General features: G+C 44.2%; 1 protein-coding gene across 5 annotated transcripts in view; it reads right to left on the reverse strand.

The window, feature by feature from the left end:
- The window catches only part of STON1 (stonin 1), a 127,774-nt gene that overhangs the window by 42,480 nt on the left and 60,332 nt on the right, over positions 1 to 24,962 (reverse strand). The window contains exon 1 of one of the 5 annotated variants that reach the window (XM_056568059.1): positions 17,236 to 17,343. The exons of the other annotated variants lie outside the window; for them this stretch is intronic. Within the exon in view, the coding sequence (XP_056424034.1) occupies positions 17,236 to 17,272 (37 nt within the window). The 5' untranslated portion in view covers positions 17,273 to 17,343. Of the gene's footprint in view, positions 1 to 17,235; positions 17,344 to 24,962 lie in introns of those variants that run through there. 5 annotated transcript variants of the gene reach the window in all.

Raw genomic sequence — 24,962 nt, forward strand, 5'->3', positions numbered from 1 at the left:
TGCTTATTAGCTGCTGAATACTACAGAGGAAATTATTTTCTTTTTGGAATGCTCTCTGATGACATCCCGAGCACAGTTCTCTCTGCTGATGTTATTATAATAATAATAATAATGCTTTATTTATTGTTGTCCTTAGTGGGATTTGAACCCAAGTCCCCAGCACTGCAAGGCAGCAGTGCTAACCAATGAGCCACCATGCTGCCCTTAGCATACATCTGCTATGCATCGTTGCTAAAATGGACAGAGATGTCAGCAGAGAGCACTGTGCTCGTGATGTCATCAGTGTTCCAAAAATAAAGGAATTTCCTCGATAGCATTCAGCAGCTAATAAGTACTGGAAATATTAAGATTTTTTAATAGAAGTAATTTACAAATATGTTTAACTTTCTGCCACCAGTTGATTTAAAAGAAAAAAGGTTTTCACCGGAGCACCCCTTTAAGCATGTTGTAGCAAGATCCACCAGAGCAGATTCTCATAGAGCGACTCTCTTTTTGAGTGGAGGACCTCTTTTAGGACATCCATGTGGACAAAAATATGAAACCTTGTCTGCTTTATCTCTGAGGAGGCATCCTCCTGTAAAAGTACTGTTTCCAAACTGTATTGTCTGCAATGGAGACCAAGAAAGGCTAAACTGGTCTAATTCCTAATTATTTCTTATGCTTGGCAGATTTACTAAACAAGAAAAACAATTCTTGTTAATAAAGAGCTTGTCACATAAAAAAAAAAAAAAAAAAAAAAATAACTTTTTTTTAAAAGCAGCTGTCTGGGCAATCATTCTATTGCCCTAGGTCCTGGTCCCAGCACCCCCAGCAAACAGCTGATTTTGCTGCAGAGAATCCTGACCAGCTAGACATTTATTCTGCAGTGACCACTGCAGGGGAAATGTGGAATTACACAGTGACTATTCAGATGAATGAACACATGTAATACAAGGACAGCTTGAGTCCTCCGGAATGGAAGCAGCTCAGACCCATAGAGGAAGTCCTGAGCCACAGACTAGAATGCTGCGCCAGACTGTTTTTTTTAATCCTGCAGTGCTACCCTCCACTCCCGTTGGATTTCTGACCATTACCGCCTGCTCCCAGAAGGTGTGTGTTCCACTTCTGTCCACTCCTGCAACATCTGTGTCCAATCCGCCTGCTCCCACAAACACTGTCACAGCTTTAAGAAATGTCATTACCACCTTATGTCATTTCATGAACCCCTTGTGCCATTTCATCACCCTCTTGTGCCATTTCAGAGGATTGCTGGACTGTGGGTGATTTTGTGAGACCCGCTGTATTTTTTGTGACCGCCGCTCCCACCTGCAACAAGCCTATCACCACCCACGCCCGCAAGTTTTTTGTTGATTCCCATGGGACCCATAGGATCCCAGGGCTCTACGACAGAACCCAGATCATGTCCAAATGCCCTAGTGGGGGACATTTGGACTGAGGTTGTCATTTTGAGACAACCCATTTAGTGTCCCAAAATGTAATAAAAATGTAACATAATTTTTCCCATGTTAACACTACACGTATAAGAATGGGTCTGGCCTCGTAAAAACTTTCCAGTAAGTAAAAAGACATTAGTATGGCTAAAATTAGTATTATTGCAGAATAGATCCAATAAGTTCAGGCCACATAGTGCTAGTTAATGGGAAAAAGAGCTGCGGAGAGATAAATGTGACCGGCTTTCCACATCCATTTAAAGGTCATTTATTTCACTAGAACAACATCAGTTATTTTGCCATTGTTGCGTGCTTCATTTCTCAAAACGGTGCCCTGTTAATTGGCTATGAAATGACAAACTCTGCTAGGACATTTTGTGGAATCAGTAGGAGTGAAACAAGGAAAGTTTCTATGGTGTTTCGCAGGGTCATTAATGTATGACTGCCTTTGTTTCCCTAGACACAAGTTCCAGTAAAGCAGAACATTCATTCAAAACCCACACAGTACAAACATTTCTAAACCCACTTCTGTATAAAATCTATGAAGCCATTTACAGGTAGATGCGTCAGCTCAAGTAGGGGAAACTTACCTGTGCGTACAATATAATGATGACAATATGGGGGTCAACGCCAGGGTCAAAAGTATGCCATTCAACCAGTTCTTCAGACTGGTATATGGAGGGTCAACTACTATGTAAACACCTATAGGTCATTCCTAGGTGGGATCCAAAAGAACCCTTGGTTTCCCATATACTAAAATCCCATAAGCTTTATTGAGAGTACACACACATACTCTAAGTCTCCCCTGTAATAATAGAACTGATAAGCAACTATCTCAGTCGTCATCTGACCACTCCAGATCAATATGTCTCACTTTTTTCACTCAGTCCCCCCTCAACATGTTTAAAGGGATACTCCGGTGAAAACCTTTTTTCTTTTAAATCAACTGGTGGCAGAAAATTAAACATATTTGTAAATAGCTTCTATTAAAAAATCTTAATCCTTCCAGTACTTATTAGCTGCTGAATGCTACAGAGGAAATTCCTTTCTTTTTGGAACACTGATGACATCATGAGCACAGTGCTCTCTGCTGACATCTCTGTCCATTTTAGCAACCATGCATAGCAGATGCATAGCAGATGTATGCTAAGGGCAGCATGGTGGCTCAGTGGTTAGCACTGCTGCCTTGCAGTGCTGGGGACTTGGGTTCAAATCCCACTAAGGACAACAATAAATAAAGCGTTATTATTATTATAATAACGTCAGCAGAGAGAACTGTGCTCGTGATGTCATCAGAGAGCATTCCAAAAAGAAAAGAATTTCCTCTGTAGTATTCAGCAGCTAATAAGTACAGGAAGGATTAAGATTTTTTAATGGAAGTAATTTACAAATATGTTTAACTTTCTGCCACCAGTTAATTTAAAAGAAAAAGGTTTTCACAGGAGTACCCCTTTAATAACAAACCACTGAGTTTGTCATGAGGCAATGGGCACATAAGCCATTTGTTTGCGTTTCCACACAGTGCCAACATTTCTAAACCCACTTCTGTAAAAAATCTATGAAGCCATTTACAGGTAGCGGTGTCAGCTCAAGTAGGGGAAACTTTTTGATCGCTTTTTATTAATGTTTCATGATATAAAAAGTGACCAAAAATACACTATGTTGGATTTTTGAATTTTTTTGCGCGTACACCATTGACCACGCGGTTTAATTAACGATATATTTTTACAGTTCGGACATTTCCACACGCGGCGATACCACATGTTTCTTTTTATTTGCACAGGTATTTTTTTTTTTATGGGAAAAGGGGGTGATTCAGACTTTTATTAGGGAAGGGGTTAAATGACCTTTGTTAACTTTCTTTTCCTCTTTTTTTTTTGCAGTGTTATAGTTCCCATAGGGGGCTATAACACTGCACACACTGATCTTTTACTCTGATCCCTGCAAAGCCATAGCTTTGCATGGATCAGCGAGATAGGGGCTTGATTGCTCAAGCCTGTAGCTCAGGCTTGGAGCAATCAAAAGCCGATCGAACGGGATGGAGCAAGGTAAGAGGACCTCCACTCGCGTCCTAGCTGATCGAGACATCGCGATTTTATCGCGATGTCCCGATCAGCCCAACTGAGCTGCCGGGAAGCGTTTACTTTCACTTTCAGACGCAGCGGTCAACTTTGATTGCCGCGTCTGAAGGGTTAATAGCGCGCGACAACGATCGGTGCCGCACGCTATTAGCCAGGACCAACCCGGTGTGATGCGGTGTGACCCTGTTTTAAACACTAGGACCAGGCGTAGGGCGTACAGGTACACCCTACGTCCTTAACAGGTTAATACCCAGGACTGTATCTGTAACAAGGGGGCATCCTCTACGTCTAGAGGAAAGAAGGTTTCTACACCAGAACTGAGCAGTGTTCTTTACTGTAAGAGCATTGAGACTATTGAACTCTCTGCCAAAGGAAGCGGTCATGGTGAACTTAATAAAAGAGATCAAAAGGGGCCTGGATGAACTTCTATAGTGTAATAACATTACAGGTTATGGATATTAGATATATAGGGAGAGATAGTTCATTCAGGGATTTTTCCTGATGCATATTTGGAGTCAGGAAGGAATATTTCCCCCCCTAGTATGGGACAATTGGCATCAGCCTCATAAGGATTTTTGCCTTCCCCTGGATCAACACAATACAGATACAGTGATCCATCAACATACGATGGTAATCCATTCCAAATGAACCATCATTTGTTGAAACCATTGTATGTTGAGGGATCCGTACAATGTAAAGAATAGGAAGTTGTACTCACCTGTCTCCGCGGCTCCGGACCAGTCAACTCTCATCACCGCTGCCCTGGATGTCGCGCTCCATCGCTGTCGCCGCGTTCCCGTGGTGTCCCCGCCACTCCAGAACATCTCTGCTGCCCGGGTACGTCGCTCTCACGTTGTCGTCATCACGTCACTACGCATGTCGCTCCTATTGGATGACGGGACAGCGTGCGCAGCGATGTGATGGCGACGATGGAGAGCGCCGGCGATGGAGGGGATCCCGAAGATGACACTCCGGAGCCCCGAGGACAGGTAGGAGAACATCACCGGAGCACACGGGGCAACGTAAACTGCTATCCGGTGGCAGCTGAAGCAGTCAGCGCTGCCGGATAGCCGTTTATGCGATGGCCCAGGCATACAAAAGCATCGTATGTTGATGCTGCCTTCAACATGTGATGGACTCTGAGAGGCCATCGCATGTTGAAATTATCATATGTCGGGGCCATCGTAGGTCGGGGGGGGGTCACTGTATAGGTTAAACTTGATGGATTTTTGTCTTTTTTTTCCCAACCCTATGAACTATGTTACTATGATCCTATAAAAATGGTATGCCAAATATAACTGAGTACTTGCAGTAGACCCATAAGTTTTATTGGCTGAACATAGCCTACTTGTGACTTCTTTAACCCCTTAAGGACTCAGGGTTTTTCCGTTTTTGCACTTTCGTTTTTTCCTCCTTACTTTTTAAAAATCATAACCCTTTCAATTTTCCACCTAAAAATCCATATTATTGGTTATTTTTTGCGTGGTCAATTCTACTTTGTAGTGACATTAGTCATTTTACCCAAAAATGCACGACGAAACGGAAATAAAAATCATTGTGCGACAAAATTGAAAAGAAAAACGCCATTTTGTAACTTTTGGGGGCTTCCGTTTCTACGCAGTGCATATTTGGGTAAAAATTACACCTTATCATTATTCTGTAGGTCCATATGGTTAAAATGATTCCCTACTTATATAGGTTTGATTTTGTCGCACTTCTGGAAAAAATCATAACTACATAACCTCCCGGTGTCCGATCAGCTGTTCGGGATGCCGCGATTTCACCGCGGCGGTCCCGAACAGCCCGACTGAGCAGCCAGATCACTTTCAGTTTCACTTTAGAAGCGGCGGTCAGCTTTGACCGCCGCTTCTAAAGGGTTAATACCGCACATCCCCGCGATCGGCGATGTGTGGTATTAGCCGCGGGTCCCGGCCGTTGATGAGCGCCGGGACCGACGCGATATGATGCAGGATCGTGGCGCGATCCCGCTTCATATCGCGGGAGCCGGCGCAGGACGTAAATATTTCAGGCTATATAACTCATTCCTCATATTGATTACTTTACTCCCTTTAAACACTTATTTCCCCATTGGATTAACCTTTGGCTGAATTAAGAAATTGTGTCTGAAAACACATTTAAAATCAATTATTTCATCCAATCCAGGTCAGTTCAGCTGGGAAACAAGTGGGGAAAGCGAGAGCAGAGGTGCTGACAGGTCCAGGTGAATCTGGGAAAAATATAATATAATTAAAATATAATATAATATAAAATATAATATAATATAAAATATATAATATATAATATAAAATATAAAATATAAAATATAAAATATAAAATATAAAATATAAAATATAAAATATAAAATATAAAATATAAAATATAATATATAAAATATAATATATAAAATATAATATATATATATATATATATATATATATATATATATATATATATATATATATATATCCTATTACACATATTCCTGTAATGATTGCTGATATGAAACCAACACTTATTGAATGACCGGGAAAGCAAACCATTTATTTTCCCATAAGAACATCTTTTTCCATTACCCACACAAAGAGTTGACCAAACACACATATATAAAAAAGCAATGTAAAGTAAACCTGTCACATAAAAAACACAATCCAACCTGCAGGCATCGTATTGTAGAGCAGGAGGAGCTAAGCTGACTGATATTCATATTCAGCAGAATTCGTAAATTATTCAGTAAACGAGTACTTAATCTGGTTTTATGAGTCCAATGGGCGGTCCTACACAGTGATTGACAGCTATGTTTGTACACACATACATGTTGTCAGTCACTGATTAGGACCGCCCACTGGACTAACAAACCTAGAAAGAGCAGGAGGTTTAAATACATACACTTGTAGAGACATAAATGTTTCCCCAAAAATATGTACAGTGGTCCCTCAACATAGGATGGTAATCCTTTCCAAACGGACCATCGTATGTTGAGGGATCCGTGCAATGTAAAGTATAGGACAGTGGTCTACAACCTGCAGACCTCCAGATGTTGCAAAACTACAACACCCAGCATGCCCGGACAGCCGCTGGCTGTCCGGTCATGCTGGGAGTTGTAGTTTTGCAACATCTGGAGGTCCGCAGGTTGAAGACCTCTGGCAGAGGAAGTTGTACTCACCTGTCCCCGCCGCTCCGGACTGTCGCCGCTGCCCTGGATGTCGCCTTGCATCGCTGTCGCGGCGTCCCCAGCTGAAGCAGTCTGTGCTGCCGGATAGCCGTTTATGCAATGGCCCCGACATACAAAAGCATCGTATGTTGATGCTGCCTTCAACATGCGATGGCCTCTGAGAGGCCATCGCATGTTGAAATGATCGTATGTCGGGGCCATCATAGGTCGGGGGGGGGGGGGGGGTCACTGTATATTAATCTACTCAACATTTTCTGCTCTATAACATGCTCCTCATGTATTGGACTGACTTTCCAACCTCATGGATTCCCTTTAATGCACCTTTAATGGTGCAGGGGTGTTATAGGGGTGATAAGAGGTGCAGGGGGGGTGTAATGGGGGTGATAAGAGGTGCAGGGGTGTTATGGGGAATGTTATGGGGGGTGTTATGGGGGTGATGAAAGGCTCAGGGGGGAATGCAGGAAAATTTATACATTTAAAAATGTCATCTTCTGACCCATATAACTTTTTATTTTTCCACGTACAGGGTGGTGTGAGGACTCATTTTTTGCGTCGTGATCTGAAGTTTTTATCGGTATGATTTTTGTTTTGATCGGACTTTTTGATCACTTTTTATTCATTTTTTTAATGGTATAAAAAGTGACCAAAATACGCTTTTTTGGACTTTGGAATTTTTTTGCGCGTACGCCATTGACCATGCGGTTTAATTAATGATATATTTTTATAGTTCGGACATTTACGCACGCGGCGATACCACATATGTTTATTTTTTTATTTTTTTACACTGTTATTTTTTTTATGGGAAAAGGGGGGTGATTCAAACTTTTATTAGGGAAGGGGTTAAATGACCTTTAACACTTTTTTTTTACTTTTTTTTTTTGCAGTGTTATAGGTCCCATAGGGACCTATAACACTGCACACACTGATCTCCTATGCTGATCACTGGCGTGTATTAACACGCCTGTGATCAGCATTATCGGCGCTTGACTGCTCCTGCCTTGATCTCAGGCACTGAGCAGTCATTCGTCGATCGGACACCGAGGAGGCAGGTAAGGGCCCTCCCGGTGTCCGATCAGCTGTTCGGGATGCCGCGATTTCACCGCGGCGGTCCCGAACAGCCCGACTGAGCAGCCAGATCACTTTCAGTTTCACTTTAGAAGCGGCGGTCAGCTTTGACCGCCGCTTCTAAAGGGTTAATACCGCACATCCCCGCGATCGGCGATGTGTGGTATTAGCCGCGGGTCCCGGCCGTTGATGAGCGCCGGGACCGACGCGATATGATGCAGGATCGTGGCGCGATCCCGCTTCATATCGCGGGAGCCGGCGCAGGACGTAAATATACGTCCTGCGTCGTTAAGGGGTTTAAAGGGGTACTCCGCTGCCCAATTTTTGGAACAAACTGTTCCGAACGTGGAGCCGGCCGCTCGTGACATCATAGCCACCCCCCTCATGATATCACGCGTCCCCCCCCCCCCCCCCCCCCCAAATGCAAGTCCATGTGAGGGGAAATGACAGCCGACTTGCATTGAGGGGGTGGGGTGTGACATGAGGGAGCGTGGCTATGACGTCACAAGCTCCCGGCGCCGGCTCCAGCGTTCAGAACAGTTTGTTCCAAACACCGAGCAGCGAACTATCCCTTTTATCACATTTCCAGAACATATGCTTTTTTTGTGGGACTCAAAAGTCCACCTTACAATGCTTTTGAGTCCCAAAAACAAAAAGTATATGGGAAATTAGACAGTAGTAGACAGTGCTTGATCCAATAAACTCAGTAGTCCCACAGTAAGTATACAACGGTACACATATAACATCATTTTTTGACAGTATGTAGACTTATATCACCAACATACCGCTGAAACTCAGTTTGAACCTTAAAACAATCCTAAGCAATTCCTGCCTGAATACATAAAGCCAACTGCAAAGTTTGAAAGAGAAAGAATTCTGGTCCATGGCTGTATGAATTGTATTCATCTCTTTAGTTCTGAAGAAGAAAAGTCATAATGCTACAGTATAAAATTACATTCTGAAGAATTGTGTGCGGCCAACTTTCCGCCAAATATGGTGGAAAGGCTCTTTTCAGTGTTAACATTTCAACTCCCCATGCAGAGGTTTGGCTTGCCAAGCAGAGCTCTGACCTCCACACCATCAAAAAATGGATGAGAATCAATTGTCTTGTTCTAAACTCTAGTGAAAAGCTTTTCCCAGGAAAGTGGAATTAAGTGGAATTTAGTATAAAAAAAAAAAAAAAAAAGAAGAGGAAATAATTCCATATTAATGCTCGTGTTTGTATAATAAGGCAAGGATCTACGGATGTGACATTTAGCCTCGACCATATAAAAAAGTGCAGCAGACAACAACTGCTAGTTTATTTTTGGAAAGTTTAGTCTTATGCACTAAATTTTTCGTTGCCTTATAGGAGCTTATCTTAAAGGGGTACTCCACTGCTAGACATCTTATGCTCTATCCAAAGGATAAGGGATAAAATGTCTGATGGTGGGATCCCGCTGCTCGGGCCCCCATGATCTCCTGCAGCACCCGGCATTCTAAACCAAACGCCAGGTTCCTGCGGCAGTGGTCGTAATGCCGCGAGCACGCCCCCTCAATTCATGTCTATGGGAGGGGGCGTGTCTGTTGACACGCCCCCTCCCATAGACATGAATTGAGGGGGCATGGCCATGACATCAGAGCAATCAGAGCTGGAGGCCGTTGTCATGAACAAAATGTTCAGAGCACCGGAGTACCCCTTTAACTGTTAGGGTGCATTCACACTACGAAATAGCCGCCCAAGATATTTCTGGAAATATCCACCCAAGAAATTAGACTTCATTTTTCTATTTGTTTTTCATAGTCGAAAATAGGAACGGACCTCAGCATGTGAAGGGAAATGTTTGATTGCTTTTAACAAATAAAAGAGTAGGTCCGACTTTGGCATCATAACAAACATACTCAGCATGACCCTGGAAGAAGCCCCTTTGTGGTAAAACATCAGGTAGATCACCCCTACTGTAGCACTCACCACTGCCTATGGCCTCCTAATACATTTGGAGCCTTGTGTTTGTATTCATTGTTCTAGCTCGGTTATTTTCGTACATGCCTTATCGCTAATGTTTATTTACTCCCTACCAATCTTTTCCAAGTGCCTTCATTCTACTTTATACCATTGGTTGCTTTATTTATTTTCCAGCACCAATTGTTTTTTGTCATGTTCTAGAGGTACTGTTCGTATACAATTGTGCTCGCAGGAGGTTGTCTGCTTTTTCTGTTGCAGCTGTGGCTGCTTTTTGGAACTTTGACAATTCATTTTACCGTTTGGATGTCTTTAATAAAGTTTGGTGTTTTTTATTCATATACGTTTTCTCTAGTTTGCGTTTAAATATGTCCATGGATATAGGATGTATTATATTAGGGGGTCTCTCTGAGTCAGTGATTATTATAGGAAAGAGTAGATCTAACTTTTAGATAAAATCAGCTTAAAGCGGTACTCCGCCCCTAGACATCTTATCCCTTATCCAAGGATAGGGGATAAGATGTCTGATCGCAGGGGTCCTGGCGCTGGGGACCCCCGCAAGCTCCTCAGCAGCCCCTAGTCATCTGCAGCACTGAGCTGAACTTTGCTCCATGCCTGATGACTCATGATACAGGGGCCAGCGGTTCGTGACATCACGGCCCCGCCCCTTCATGACGTCACGCCCTGTCCCCTTAATGCAAGTCTATGGGAGGGGGCGTGGTGGTGACTTGACGTCATGAGGGGGCAGGGCCGACTGCCCCTGTTTCGTAAATCATCAGGCATGGAGCAAACTTCGTCTCCATGCTGCAGATGACTAGGGGGGCTGCAGGAGAGATGGGGACCCCACGCGAGCAGACATCTTATCCCTTATACTTTGATAGGGGATACGATGTCTAGGGGCAGAGTACCCCTTTAAGCTGACCTACTATACAGATTCAATATAAGGCTTTACACCGAAAAACGACTAACCCCAATTTAAGTCAATAGGGTCCATTTTGTGTTGTTGGTGAACATTGTGCGACAGATCCAGAACTCTGTAATTTTCAGCTTTGTTTCTATGACAGAACAAAAAAACTGAAAAGAAAACAGATTAATTATATATCCTTTAGAGCCAGAACATACTGTGAGACAGTGACAGGAATGGTCAACAGGTATCACTATATTTACTCTAGGCACCTATTGTATGCAGATACCTCATTTTAGGAGGAGAACATCTCATCCAGGGAAAAGCTTGATGAGATATGGGAAATCCATGAAATAGTTAAATAACTGGCAAGCCATAAGAACTTTTTAAGTCCCGTTATTGGACCTGGATTTTTATGGAATGAAAGGCAGGCTTGGTAGTGGGGTCTTGCATCCCCTACGTTGGCCACTCCAAGTTTTTAGACTAGCGCAGATCATCACAGGTGCTTTAGACACTGATCCTTAAAACTAGGTAAGAATCTATCTACAAGTGAGGCTGTGGGGGACTTGACCAGAAGTCCTGAGGTGCTGACCTCTCCAGGAACAATTGCCATTTGTGTGAGGTAACATATTGACCGTTATGTACACTAGATTTATGGGAATAGAAAGTTGATCCAGGGATTCATTCTAATTGCCATATTTAGAGTAAGGAAGGAAATTTTCCCTCTCATTTGGGGCAATTGGCATGTGCTTCATAAGAGGTGTTTGTCTCCATCTGGATCAACAAAGTAAGGATATAGATTGAACTTGATGGACTTTTTTCAACTCTATGAACTTTGTGAAGATTTGTTTTATAGGGCGGCTGGTAGTAAGCCACATGAATATTGAGAACACGTTAACATGTTTAGTTAGTGCCAATGTGAATACAGCTGTATTTTGAGTATGAAAATAAAGAGCAGAAAAAGTCCCACATTTATACTTTGTCACTTTCTCAGACTGCTGTTTATTGCCGTATGCCTATTTCTACCGAGCTAAACTCCCATTATGTTAAAGTGTTTCTTACGTTCATAATATTTCAGGCCATATAACTCATTCCTCATATTGATTACTTTACTCCCTTTAAACACTTATTTCCCCATTGGATTAACCTTTGGCTGAATTAAGAAATTGTGTCTGAAAACACATTTAAAATCAATTATTTCATCCAATCCAGGTCAGTTCAGCTGGGAAACAAGTGGGGAAAGCGAGAGCAGAGGTGCTGACAGGTCCAGGTGAATCTGGGAAAAATATAATATAATTAAAATATAATATAATATAATATAATATAAAATATAATATAAAATATAATATAAAATATAATATAAAATATAATATAAAATATAATATAATATAATATAAAATATAATATAAAATATAATATAATATAAAATATAATATAATATAATATAAAATATAATATAAAATATAATATAATATAAAATATAATATAAAATATAATATAAAATATAATATAAAATATAATATAAAATATATAATATATAATATATAATATATAATATATAATATAATATATAATATATAATATAATATATATAATATAATATATAATATAATATAATATAATATATAATATAATATAATATAATATATAATATAATATAATATATAATATAATATATAATATAATATAATATAATATAATATATATATATACATATATATATATATATATATATATATATATATATATATATATATATATATATATATATATATCCTATTACACATATTCCTGTAATGATTGCTGATATGAAACCAACACATTGAATGACCGGGAAAGCAAACCATTTATTTTCCCATAAGAACATCTTTTTCCATTACCCACACAAAGAGTTGACCAAACACACATATATAAAAAAGCAATGTAAAGTAAACCTGTCACATAAAAAACACAATCCAACCTGCAGGCATCGTATTGTAGAGCAGGAGGAGCTAAGCTGACTGATATTCATATTCAGCAGAATTCGTAAATTATTCAGTAAACGAGTACTTAATCTGGTTTTATGAGTCCAATGGGCGGTCCTACACAGTGATTGACAGCTATGTTTGTACACACATACATGTTGTCAGTCACTGATTAGGACCGCCCACTGGACTAACAAACCTAGAAAGAGCAGGAGGTTTAAATACATACACTTGTAGAGACATAAATGTTTCCCCAAAAATATGTACAGTGGTCCCTCAACATAGGATGGTAATCCTTTCCAAACGGACCATCGTATGTTGAGGGATCCGTGCAATGTAAAGTATAGGACAGTGGTCTACAACCTGCAGACCTCCAGATGTTGCAAAACTACAACACCCAGCATGCCCGGACAGCCGCTGGCTGTCCGGTCATGCTGGGAGTTGTAGTTTTGCAACATCTGGAGGTCCGCAGGTTGAAGACCTCTGGCAGAGGAAGTTGTACTCACCTGTCCCCGCCGCTCCGGACTGTCGCCGCTGCCCTGGATGTCGCCTTGCATCGCTGTCGCGGCGTCCCCAGCTGAAGCAGTCTGTGCTGCCGGATAGCCGTTTATGCAATGGCCCCGACATACAAAAGCATCGTATGTTGATGCTGCCTTCAACATGCGATGGCCTCTGAGAGGCCATCGCATGTTGAAATGATCGTATGTCGGGGCCATCATAGGTCGGGGGGGGGGGGTCACTGTATATTAATCTACTCAACATTTTCTGCTCTATAACATGCTCCTCATGTATTGGACTGACTTTCCAACCTCATGGATTCCCTTTAATGCACCTTTAATGGTGCAGGGGTGTTATAGGGGTGATAAGAGGTGCAGGGGGGGTGTAATGGGGGTGATAAGAGGTGCAGGGGTGTTATGGGGAATGTTATGGGGGGTGTTATGGGGGTGATGAAAGGCTCAGGGGGGAGTGTTATGGGGGTCATGAGAGGTGCAGGGAGGGGTGTTATGGGGTGATGAGAGGTGCCCCCCCCCCCCCCTGGTTATAGTAGTATTTTATTCAGGGTACAGTGTATGGCAGTATAATATTTAGTGGGTACAGTGAATAGCAGTATTATATTCAGGGTACAGTGTATGGCAGTATTATATTCAGGGTACAGTGAGTTACAGTTGTCACGATTCGGCTGGCAGGAGGTGGATCCTCTGTGCCAGAGAGGGATTGGCGTGGACCGTGCTGGTGGACCGGTTCTAAGTTGCTACTGGTATTCACCAGAGCCCGCCGCAAAGCGGGATGGTCTTGCAGCGGCGGTAGCAACCAGGTCGTATCCACCAGCAACGGCTCAACCTCTCTGACTGCTGAAGATAGGCGCGGTACAAGGGAGTAGACAAGAGCAAGGTCGGACGTAGCAGAAGGTCGGGGCAAGCAGCAAGGATCGTAGTCAGGGGCAACGGCAGGAGGTCTGGAACACAGGCTAGGAACACACAAGGAAACGCTTTCACTGGCACAATGGCAACAAGATCCGGCGAGGGAGTGCAGGGGAAGTGAGGTATAAATAGGGAGTGCACAGGTGAACACACTAATTAAGCCAACTGCGCCAATCAGTGGCGCAGTGGCCCTTTAAATGGCAGAGACCCGGCGCGCGCGCGCCCTAAGGAGCGGGGCCGCGCGCGCCGGGACAAGACCGACGGAGAGCGAGTCAGGTACGGGAGCCGGGGTGCGCATCGCGAGCGGGCGCCTCACGCATCGCGAATCGCATCCCGGCTGGGAGAGGTATCGCAGCGCACCCGGTCAGCAGGTCTGACCGGGGCACTGCAATTGCGAGGATGTTGCGAGCGCTCCGGGGAGGAGCGGGGACCCGGAGCGCTCGGCGTAACAACAGTATTATATTCAGGGTACAGTGTGTGGCAGTATTATATTCAGGGTACAGTGTGTGGCAGTATTATATTCAGGGTACAGTGTGTGGCAGGATTATATTTAGTGGGTACAGTGTGTAGCAGTATTATATTCAGGGTACAGTGTATAGCAGTAATGTGTTCAGGGTACAGTGTGGGGCAGGATTATATTTAGGGTACAGTGTGGGGCAGGATTATATTTAGGGTACAGTGTGGGGCAGTATTATATTCAGGGTACAGTGTGGGGCAGTATTATATTCAGGGTACAGTGTGGAGCAGTATTATATTGAGTTGGTACAGTGTTTGGCAGTATTATATTCAGGGTACAGTGTGTGGCAGTATTATATTCAGGGTACAGTGTGTGGCAGTATTATATTCAGGGTACAGTGTGTGGCAGGATTATATTCAGGGTACAGTGTGTGGCAGGATTATATTTAGTGGGTACAGTGTGTAGCAGTGTTATATTCAGGGTACAGTGTATACCAGTATTATATTCAAGGTACAGTGTGGGGCAGTATTATATTCAGGGTACCGTGTGGGGCAGTATTATATTCAGGGTACAGTGTGGGGCAGTATTATATTCAGGGTACAGTGTGGGGCAGTATTATATTCAGGGTACAGTGTGGGGCAGTATTATATTTAGTGGGTACAGTGTGTAGCAGTGTTATATTCAGGGTACAGTGTATACCAGTATTATATTCAGGGTACAGTGTGGGGCAGTATTATATTCAGGGTACCGTGTGGGGCAGTATTATATTCAGGGTACAGTGTTTGGCAGTATTATATTCAGGGTACAGTGTGGGGCAGTATTATATTCAGGGTACAGTGTGTGGCAGTATTATATTCAGGGTACAGTGTGTGGCAGGATTATATTCAGGGTACAGTGTGTGGCAGGATTATATTTAGTGGGTACAGTGTGTAGCAGTGTTATATTCAGGGTACAGTGTATACCAGTATTATATTCAGGGTACATTGTGGCAGTATTAATTTTAGTTGGTACAGTGTGTGGCAGTATTATATTCAGGGTACAGTGTGGGCAGTATTATATTCAGGGTACAGTGTGGGCAGTATTATATTCAGGGTACAGTGTGGGGCAGTATTATATTCAGGGTACAGTGTGGGGCAGTATTATATTTAGTTGGTACAGTGTGTGGCAGTATTATATTCAGGGTACATTGTGGCAGTATTAATTTTAGTTGGTACAGTGTGTGGCAGTATTATATTCAGGGTACAGTGTATAGCAGTATTATGTTCAGGGTACAGTGTGTGGCAGGATTATATTTAGTGGGAACAGTGTATAGCAGTATTATATTCAGGGTACAGTGTGTGGCAGGATTATATTTAGTGGGTACAGTGTATGGCAGTATTATATTTAGTTGGTACAGTGTTTGGCAGTATTATATTCAGGGTACAGTGTATAGCAGTATTATATTCAGGGTTCAGTGTGGGGCAGTATTTTATTTAGGGTACACTTTCTGGCAGGGTTATAATGATTACTGTCTTCATGCAGAGGATGAGGCTCTACTGACAAAGTGAGGAGCCAATGATGTCTGGATGTCAGTCTCTGCAGAGAAGATGGAGCTGAAGGAAGACCTGGTCTCTGGACCCGATGAAGAAGAAAAGATAACAGAAGATATCACTCAAGTGAGAAGACGGCACTCAGGTCACTGATATCATTGTGTATTTTCCTGACTGTCCCATCAGAGCTGTAGTCACTTGAAAGTTCTGCAGTGATGATGGGTCAAACTGTGTCCAATCTGTGTCTCTCCAGCTGTTACAAAACTACAACTCCCATTGCCAGAGGCTCTCCAGACATGATGGAAGTTTTAGCTTTCAAACAGCTGGAGAACCACTTCGGTGATCGTGGGGGGTCTCAGCAGTCAGACCCCCGTCCAAAAAAATGGCCCTGGGGGGGGGGTGGACAGGGGAACACTGCTACACCTAATGTGGGGGAACACTGCTTGCCTAATGTGGGGGGGGGACACTGCCTGCCTACTAAGGGGGAACACTGCCTGCCTAATGTGGGGAACACTGCCAACCTAATGTGGGGAGAACTATGCTGCACCTAATGTGGGGGGAACTCTGCTGCACCTAATGTGCATCATATCGACGTTCGCTCACATTGCACTCCCAGAATTCAAGGGCCGGCATTACTATGTCCTGACGCCGGCCCTAGAGAGTGACATGCGTGAACATCAAAGGGGAGGGGGGGGGGCCTCCATGTCCACTTTGCTTGGGGCCCCCAAATTCCTTCAAACGGCCCTGTGTACGTGACACCAAAAGTTGTGGTAATGACTGGGCGTGTGGTGCAGGACAGATGTTATTACCCTAGGGTCAGATGGTATTAACCCCCTTGTGTTCGTGATACCAGGGCGTGGTTTAGCCACCCCCCCCCAACAACCTGCTTCCCCAATTCTGGACGACCCCTTACTCTACCACACAAAGATATCAGTGACTACAGTACTGATGGGACACAGTCAGAAGAATACACAGCGATTTAAGTGACTAACAAGCAGGGCCGGACTGAGACCAAAAATAGGCCCGCTCATTTTGAAATAAGCAGCCTATTTTTATGGTGGGGGTCTGACTGATGGGACCCCCACCAATCCCCTTGTTTCAAGTGGCTCTCCAGATGTCTGAAGAGCCTCAGGAATTATGGGAGTTGTAGTTTTGCAACAGCTGGAGAGCTACAGATTGGGATACAGAGTCACCCATCATAACTACAGATTTTACAAGTGACTACAACAGAGATGGGACAGTCAGGAGAACACACAATGATATCAGTGACCTGAGTGACGTCTTCTCTGTTGTCTTTTCTTTTTCATCTGGTCCAGATACCAGGACTTCTTCTCTACAGAGTCTGACGCCCGGACATCATTAGTTCCTCGCTTTGATAGCAGATACTTATCCTCTATATGAAGACAATAATCATTATTATTCTGCCCAATACTGTACCCCCTGAATATAATACTGCCCCACACTGTATCCCCTGAATATAATACTGCCAAATACTGTAGCCCCTGAAAATAACCCTGCCAACCACTGCACCCTCTTAAAGGACAACTGCAGTGGTAAACATTTATATATGCCTGTGCCTCAAAAACAAACAAAATGAACTCATACATACCTTCCTACGAGCCCCCGTTGGTCCGGCACAGGCCTCACGGTCCGGCAGTGCTAACGTCATTCCACTTCCTGGGGACAGGGACGCCGCAGAGCAGTCGGCGTATCACCGGCCGTAGCGATGTCCTGCCCCGGCCTGTGATAGGCTGAGCCAACTGTCATGTAAGGAGCTCTGGCCGGCTTCTTACATGACAGTGGCCTCAGCCTATCATGACCGGGGCGAGACATCGCTACGGCCGGTGATACGCCTACGGCTCTGCGGCGTCCCCAGGAAGTGGAATGACGTCAGCACTGCCGGACCAACGGGGGCTCGTAGGAAGGTATGTATGAGTTAATTTTGTTTGTTTTTGAGGCCCGAGCACAGGCATATATAAATGTTTACCACTGCAGTTGTACTTTAATATATTATCGCTACACACGTACCCCCGAATATAAAACTGCCAAATACTGGTCCCCCCTGAACTAAATACTGCCAACCACTGTACCACTGAATATAATACTGCCAACTATTGTACCCCTGAATACTACCAACTACAGTACCACTGAATATAATACTGCCAACTATTGTACCCCTGAATATAATACTGCCAACTACTGTACTCTTGAATACAGTTCCTAAAATGGACAGAGATGTCAGCAGAGAGCACTGTGCACATGATGTCAGCAGACAGCTCTGTGTTTCAAACGGAAAATAATTTCCACTGTAGTATTCAGCAGCTAATAAGTACAGGAAGGATTAAGATTTTTTAATAGAAGTAATTTACAAATCTCACAGTCTAAGGAAGAGAAAAGTCGCACTCACCCGTAAATGCAGGTACAAAAGAGTTTATTGCAAAATTCCCGCAGTGCACGAACAAACGTCCATGGCGGGGAGCAAGAGTCAGCCGACTCTTAGACGCGGGACATACCTGTGGGAGCTCCCACAGGTATGTCCCGCGTCTAAGAGTCGGCTGACTCTTGCTCCCCGCCATGGACGTTTGTTCGTGCACTGCGGGAATTTTGCAATAAACGCTTTTGTAGCTGCATTTACGGGTGAGTGCGACTTTTCTCTTTCTTCGACTGTGATATTTTATATACCACTTGGACTCTTGTTGAAGTCGGCACCCCCATATACAGCAGGTTAAATGACTGGAGTATTCAATCGCAAGTAGTCTGATCAGCACATTCACGTGCCTCTCCATTGGATTCTATTTTGCCCTCAGTGCAGTGCCTGGTTACAACTTCTTTCTATTGTCTACTACATAATTTACAAATCTGTTTAACTTTCTGGCACCAGTTGATTTAAAAAAAAAAGTTTTTCTCCGGAGTACCCCTTTAAGTCAAGTCCTGCAGCTACAAGTCAAGTGCAAAGTAAGCTAAGTCCTGTCAGTCATGTCAAGTCTTTTGTCTATCCAGCGTGGCCTACATTAAATTCTCCTGTCTACTACAATTCCCAGCAAACCTGCAATGTCCCTGTGTCACTGGTCACCTCCTTGGGCCCTGGCTGTACTGCATAGACTGTACCATCTGTCTACCATCAGTAAAGCTACCGTTGTCCGTAATTTGGAGTATTTGTCTTCATTGCCCCCGTGCCTAGCCCAGGATTTAGTTGTATACCTTGGGGTGGTTAAGGCTAAACCACGCACTGGCATCACGAACACAAGGGGTTAATACCATCTGCCCCTAGGGTAACAACATCTGTCCTGCACCACACACCCCGCCATTACCCCAACTTTTGTCGTCACGAACAGGATACGGGTGTGTGCCTTATGCCACAAGTCCTCCCCCCTAGTCTGAACTGTGTCCAATATTGTCTACAAGAAAATCGCATGCCGATGCGGATAAGGTTTGCGGCAGAAAGTGTACGGGACTTTGTCTATGAAAAAGTGTTTTACTCGTGGCACTTGTGAAATAGAGGAGGAGATGAAGAAAAGATTGTTACTTGTTATTGAAGAAAACCCTGAAGTCGTGAACATCATGTGCAAAATTCGCACTGAAGTAATGTCATGTCCCAAGATGTCTGCCACCATAGCTGAAAGGGTTAATCTGCCAAGCCAAGTAGTAGTTGCTAGTCCCAAGTCGATCTTGCAAAGTCCGCCCCTTGTTGCCGGGGGGGGGGGGGGGGAGGAGGCGGAAGAAGAGGACGCACCACTGAGTCACTTCCGATCCCGGGACCTGCTGATGACGAAGATCCGGCCAGCGGCCATTTTGCTGGAGACAGGTATAAGAAGCGGCGCGGAGGTCGACCTCTTCAGTCTTGTGGAAGTTCCTGGTGAGAGCAAGAAGATGGTGGATGCGCAGCAGACTACCCATGCAGAGAGTCCAAAAATGGGGCCAGAGACCTGGAGAGTTGCCACGGTGCACATGTTCCAGGAGTTAGCAGACCGTCTCCAGAAGATCTCCATCGGGGCCGAGGAGGCCTGCTATCAAGTCCCGCTGCCCGAGGACGACGGATAATGGCAACCCCAGCGGAAGGTATGCCAAAGTCTTCAAGAGAGCCATCACCCTACCACCGGACCTGGGGATCCTGGGCGGAGATGTACATAAAAAGGAGTCAGAAGTGAGTGCCGCATTTTCTACCCCTCCATCTACTCCCAGTCCAGAGCCAGTGCCCTAGGTCCCGCAGCCCCCAGCATGTCCCCAGTCACCACCACTATCCAAGTGGTTATTAGGCAATGAGCCAGCACTAGTCCAATTCATGAGGGACCATCTCCTACCCCTGCCAGGGAAATCCCATCCTCCCATCCCAGCAGCCCAGGCCGAGAAGGCCAAAAGTGAGACTGAAGTGGGTGCCATAATGGAAGAGTTAAGGGAGCAGAGGAGAAGGGAGTATGGCCCTAAAGTTATGCCTTATGAAATACGTCAAGTTCCCACAACAGGACACCAAGTGCCTGGAGGCCTTCTATATCAGGAGGCTAGAAAAACCGCCAAGAGGGGGAGCCACCCCTAGAACGGTGAAGAGCTACAGTCGTAAAGTTTAACAAAGTGACGGGGTATGGCACGTTAATGGACTGCCACCACTCCGATACTATTTTGGTCAACAGGAGAGCGATGAAGAGAGACTACCTCCCTCCACCTCTACACTCCCTATAGAGCGGGGAGATTGTAGAATACACCTCTGTACAGAGCCTGCAAGGGGAATGGGCAGCAGCCGTCACCAGGCCCAAGAATCCTACGCAAATCCCCTTAGCCTATTTCCCCTTTGAAGATTGGGACTCAGATCCATTTGGTCTCCTGCAACCGAGCATCAAGGGGAAGGTCGTCCAAGAAGAATGGTATCCTGAGACACCTGCTCTGGACTCCAAGTATTTGCCTCAAGGGTCCACTGCAGATATGCCCAGGCCTACTCCTGTGGTCAAGGAGGTTTGGCCTAACCAACAGGCACCAACTAAAGTGCCTCGGCCTCCTCCTGCTGAGGAGGAGGAGGAGGATTGGCCTGCCCAACAGGCACCTACACATGGTTCCCCCAGTGGCGCAAGCTGTTGCTGTCCAGGTGGTGGTCACCGTGAGACCGACCATCACTGAATCCAGTTTGTCCCATGTGTCATGGGGCACTCATGTCAGCCCCATGGAGGGGGCACAGTCTCGTGGTCCTAGGTACATGTCCCAGCCTAGAAAGCAAGGTGACCATCGAGGTTGGGATAGAAAGTTGCCAGGCCACAGCATTTGAAGAATTATTACTGTTGAGTCGGGAGACCTTGGGGGCCATTCAATTGCGAAATTGCTTCATGATTATGTGTTTCCCTCTTTATGAACTGAAGCTGGCACATTCTCTGAGTTTTTCCAGCAAGATGGTGCACCACCACATTATGGGTGTCAGGTCCGAGCATTCCTAGATGAACAGTTTCCTGGAAAGTGGATTGGTCGTCGTGGGCCAGTTGAATGGCCCCCAAGGTCTCCCAATCTGACCCCCTTAGACTTATCTTTGGGGTCATCTGAAGGCAATTGTCTATGCTGTGAAGATACGAGATGTGCAGCACCTGAAACTACGGATACTGGAAGCCTGTGCCAGCATTTCTCCTGCGGTGTTGCAATCAGTGTGTGAAGAGTGGGAGAAGAGGGTTGCATTGACAATCCAACACAATGGGCAGCACATTGAACACATTTTATAAGTGGTCAGAAACCTTTAAATAACTCATGAAAGAATAAAGTTACGTTAAAAGCAAGCACATCATTGTTTTTCTTGTGAAATTCCCAATAAGTTTGATGTGTCACATGACCCTCTTCCTATTGAAAAAACAAAAGTTGGATTCAAAATGGCCTCCATGGTCACCACCCATCTTGAAAAGTTTCCCCCCCCCCTCACATATACTAATGTGCCACAAACAGGAAGTTAATATCACCAACCATTCCAATTTTATTAAGGTGTATCCATATATTTGGCCCACCCTGTATTTTGTCCATAATTTTTGCACAAGTAAAAATTTATGTTGGTATAATGTAATAAAATGTGTATGTGTTTTTACAGAAAAGGTTAAGGTGTACTTACAGTCCACCCATGTCTATAATGAGTATGTCTGATGTTTTCTCCTGTCCCAGTGTGCAGGATACTTTACTGGCCAGAAGGTATTCCTGATAGCTTCACAACACGTGTAGAGACAGAGTTAACCAAAAGTAAATGTAACATGATGTTTGGAGCCTATGTATAGAGTTCTGAGGGGGTGGGAACTGTGTCAAACCAAGGGACCCCAGTAGCAAAGGCATTGGATAGATAGCCTCAGGCAGCCCAATTCAAAAAGTCTTGTAAATTTGTTATGTCTATAGTTGTTGGAAAGTGTTGAGAAGGAGATTACAAGGTCAAAAATCTCCACCCACGTTTAGAACATGTATGGACTCATTGCTGTTTCCCAGACCTGGAAAAGACATTGGGCAAAAATGCCCCAGGAACAGTCATTGGCCCCAGTGAGCACTTCGGTCCTCCGCCCTCCAGGACTGGGCATTAAGGGTGACTGTAATTAAGAGGGGGAGTTTGTGGTAGCCCAGTATGGGAAGGTGTTTCCCCATACCTTTCCTGCCCTGACAGGCAGTGTCCCTTAGTGTCCCCAGGGCCCCCTGCCATTTTTCCCATGTAAATATGTTGTGTATTATATTGTGTGTTGTATCTTAAATAAATGTACCATGTGATTGTTACCCAGGAGGTACTAGTGACCAGCTGACCCCAAAGGTGACCTATGGGCTCCCTGCTAGTCTCCCCCATATAAACTCTGGGTGGACCTAGCTTCTTTCTCTTGTTCCTGATGTCAAGTACAGTCAAATCGTCTTAGTGTGTGTGTGTCCAGACTATTGGAGGCCTTAAATCAAGTCCTGCAGTCACAAGTCAAGTGTAAAGTAGGCTAAAGTCACAGTCCTGTCAGTCAAGTCAAGTCTTCTGTCTATCCAGCGTGGCCTGCACTAAAAATTCTCCGGTCTACAAGTCCCAGCAAACCTGTGAGGTCTCTGTGTCACTGGTCACCTCCTCAGGCCTTGGCTGTACTGCATAGACTGTAATAACTGTCTTCCCTCAGTAAAGCTACCGTTGTCCCAAACTTGGCGTCAGTGTCTTCATTGCCCCAGTGCCTAGCCCAGGATCCAGTGGTATACCTTTGGGTGGTTAAGGCTTAACCCTGCCCTGTCATCACGAACACAAGGGGTTAATACCATCTGTGCATAGGGTAACAACATTTGCCCTAACCAATTTTTTTTTTCTCGTTTCAGATCAGTGTATGCAGAGGATTACTGCGGATTTGGAGTAGTACTGTGAATGAACTGGGTTTTGTTTCTTTTAATAAGATGGCAAAGAGGGAGTATTTTTAAAATAAAATAATTTTTCCAATGTGAATTTTCAGGCTTAGTAGTGGAAGCTGTCTTATAGACGGAATCCATTACTAAGCCGGAGCTTAGCATTAGCCCCAAAAACAACTAGCGCTAACCCCAAATTATTACCCTGTTACCCACCGCCACAAGGGTGCTGGGAAGAGCCGTTACCAACAGACCCGGAGCTTCAAAAATGGCCCTCCTAGGCCTATGCGGTAACCAGCTGGCATTATTTAGGCTGGGGAGGGCCAGTATCAAGGGTCCTAGCCCACCCTGGTAAGGTCAGGCTGTTGCTGCTTGGTATCTGGCTGTGAATAAAAATATGGGGAACCTTATGTGTTTTTTTTCATAAATACATTTAAAAAAATGCATAGGGTTCCCCGCATTTTTATTATCAGCCAGATATAAACCAAGCAGCAACAGCCTAAAGTCACCAGGGAGGGCTAGGACCATTGTTACTGGCCTTTCCCAGCCTAAATAACTGTAACCGCCTAGGCCAAGAGCGCCATTGTTGACGCTCCGGGCCTGTTGGTACCAGCTCTTCCCAACACAGCTGTGGCGGTGGGTACCGGGGTAATAATTGGGGGTTAGCGCTAGCTGTTTTTGGGGCTAATGCTAAGCGCCGGCTTAGTAATGGATTCAGTCTATAAAGACAGCTTCCACTACTAAACCTGAAAATTCAATAAAAAAATTTTTAAAAAAAACACGACACATTGGAAAAATTTTATTTAAAAAAAATATTCCCCCACAGCCCTCGTTAGCCATTTTTTAAAAGAAAAAAAAAACTAGTTCATTCGCAGTAGTCCTCCAAATCCGCCGTAATCCTCTGCATACACTAATCTGAAAAGAGAAGAAAAAAGAAAACAATAGGACATTTTTGGCACTCTCCGCTGGGTAGAGCGCCCATAAGGCAAGGTCTTCCCAAACAGAGAGCCTCCAATTGTTGAAAAACTACAGCTCCCAGCATGCCTTGTATATCCCTTTAAAGAGCCTTAAAACATGATTGGGGATTATATGGAAAGCAGCTGTCACACACTGTTCGTGTAGAACCAAAGACTTCTACTATATTTCTAGGCAGTATTTTTTTTTTTTTTATTGTACTCTTTAAGGGCACAGTAATTAGAGCTTATTTTTCTCCCATCTGAACATAAGTGGAATTCATTTAGAAACTATTAATGCAACGTGGATGGTAAACCCGGTTATTAGGCGACCACAACAAGCAGGCTGTCAGTCAGCACATTCCTTTTTGTCTGGAAGAGAGCTGAAAACGTGTTATTGTGAGAATGTTCCAACAATCCCTTATTTAAAGGATCACCAGCCAAGTCACATGAGCTATAGAGATCTCATTCTGACCTTATTAATCGTCTCTCTATCAGCTTATGTGTTGAATAAAACCCATAGAAACTATTGTTTTACTATATGTGCAGAACCGGCAGCAGCACTAGGCTCAGAGGATCTACATCCATGAACATGCTGTGATAAGAAGAAGCAGAAAAACTTTATTTTCATACTGTATGACAATGCACGGACACACAGCCCTGTCCTCGAGAACATAATTGCATGTGGACATCCACACCCCCCCCCCCCCCCCAAAAGAAACAATATCAGCACATTCCTCAC

The sequence above is a fragment of the Hyla sarda genome, chromosome 3 (assembly GCF_029499605.1).
Source record: "Hyla sarda isolate aHylSar1 chromosome 3, aHylSar1.hap1, whole genome shotgun sequence".
Taxonomy (NCBI): Eukaryota; Metazoa; Chordata; class Amphibia; order Anura; family Hylidae; genus Hyla; species Hyla sarda.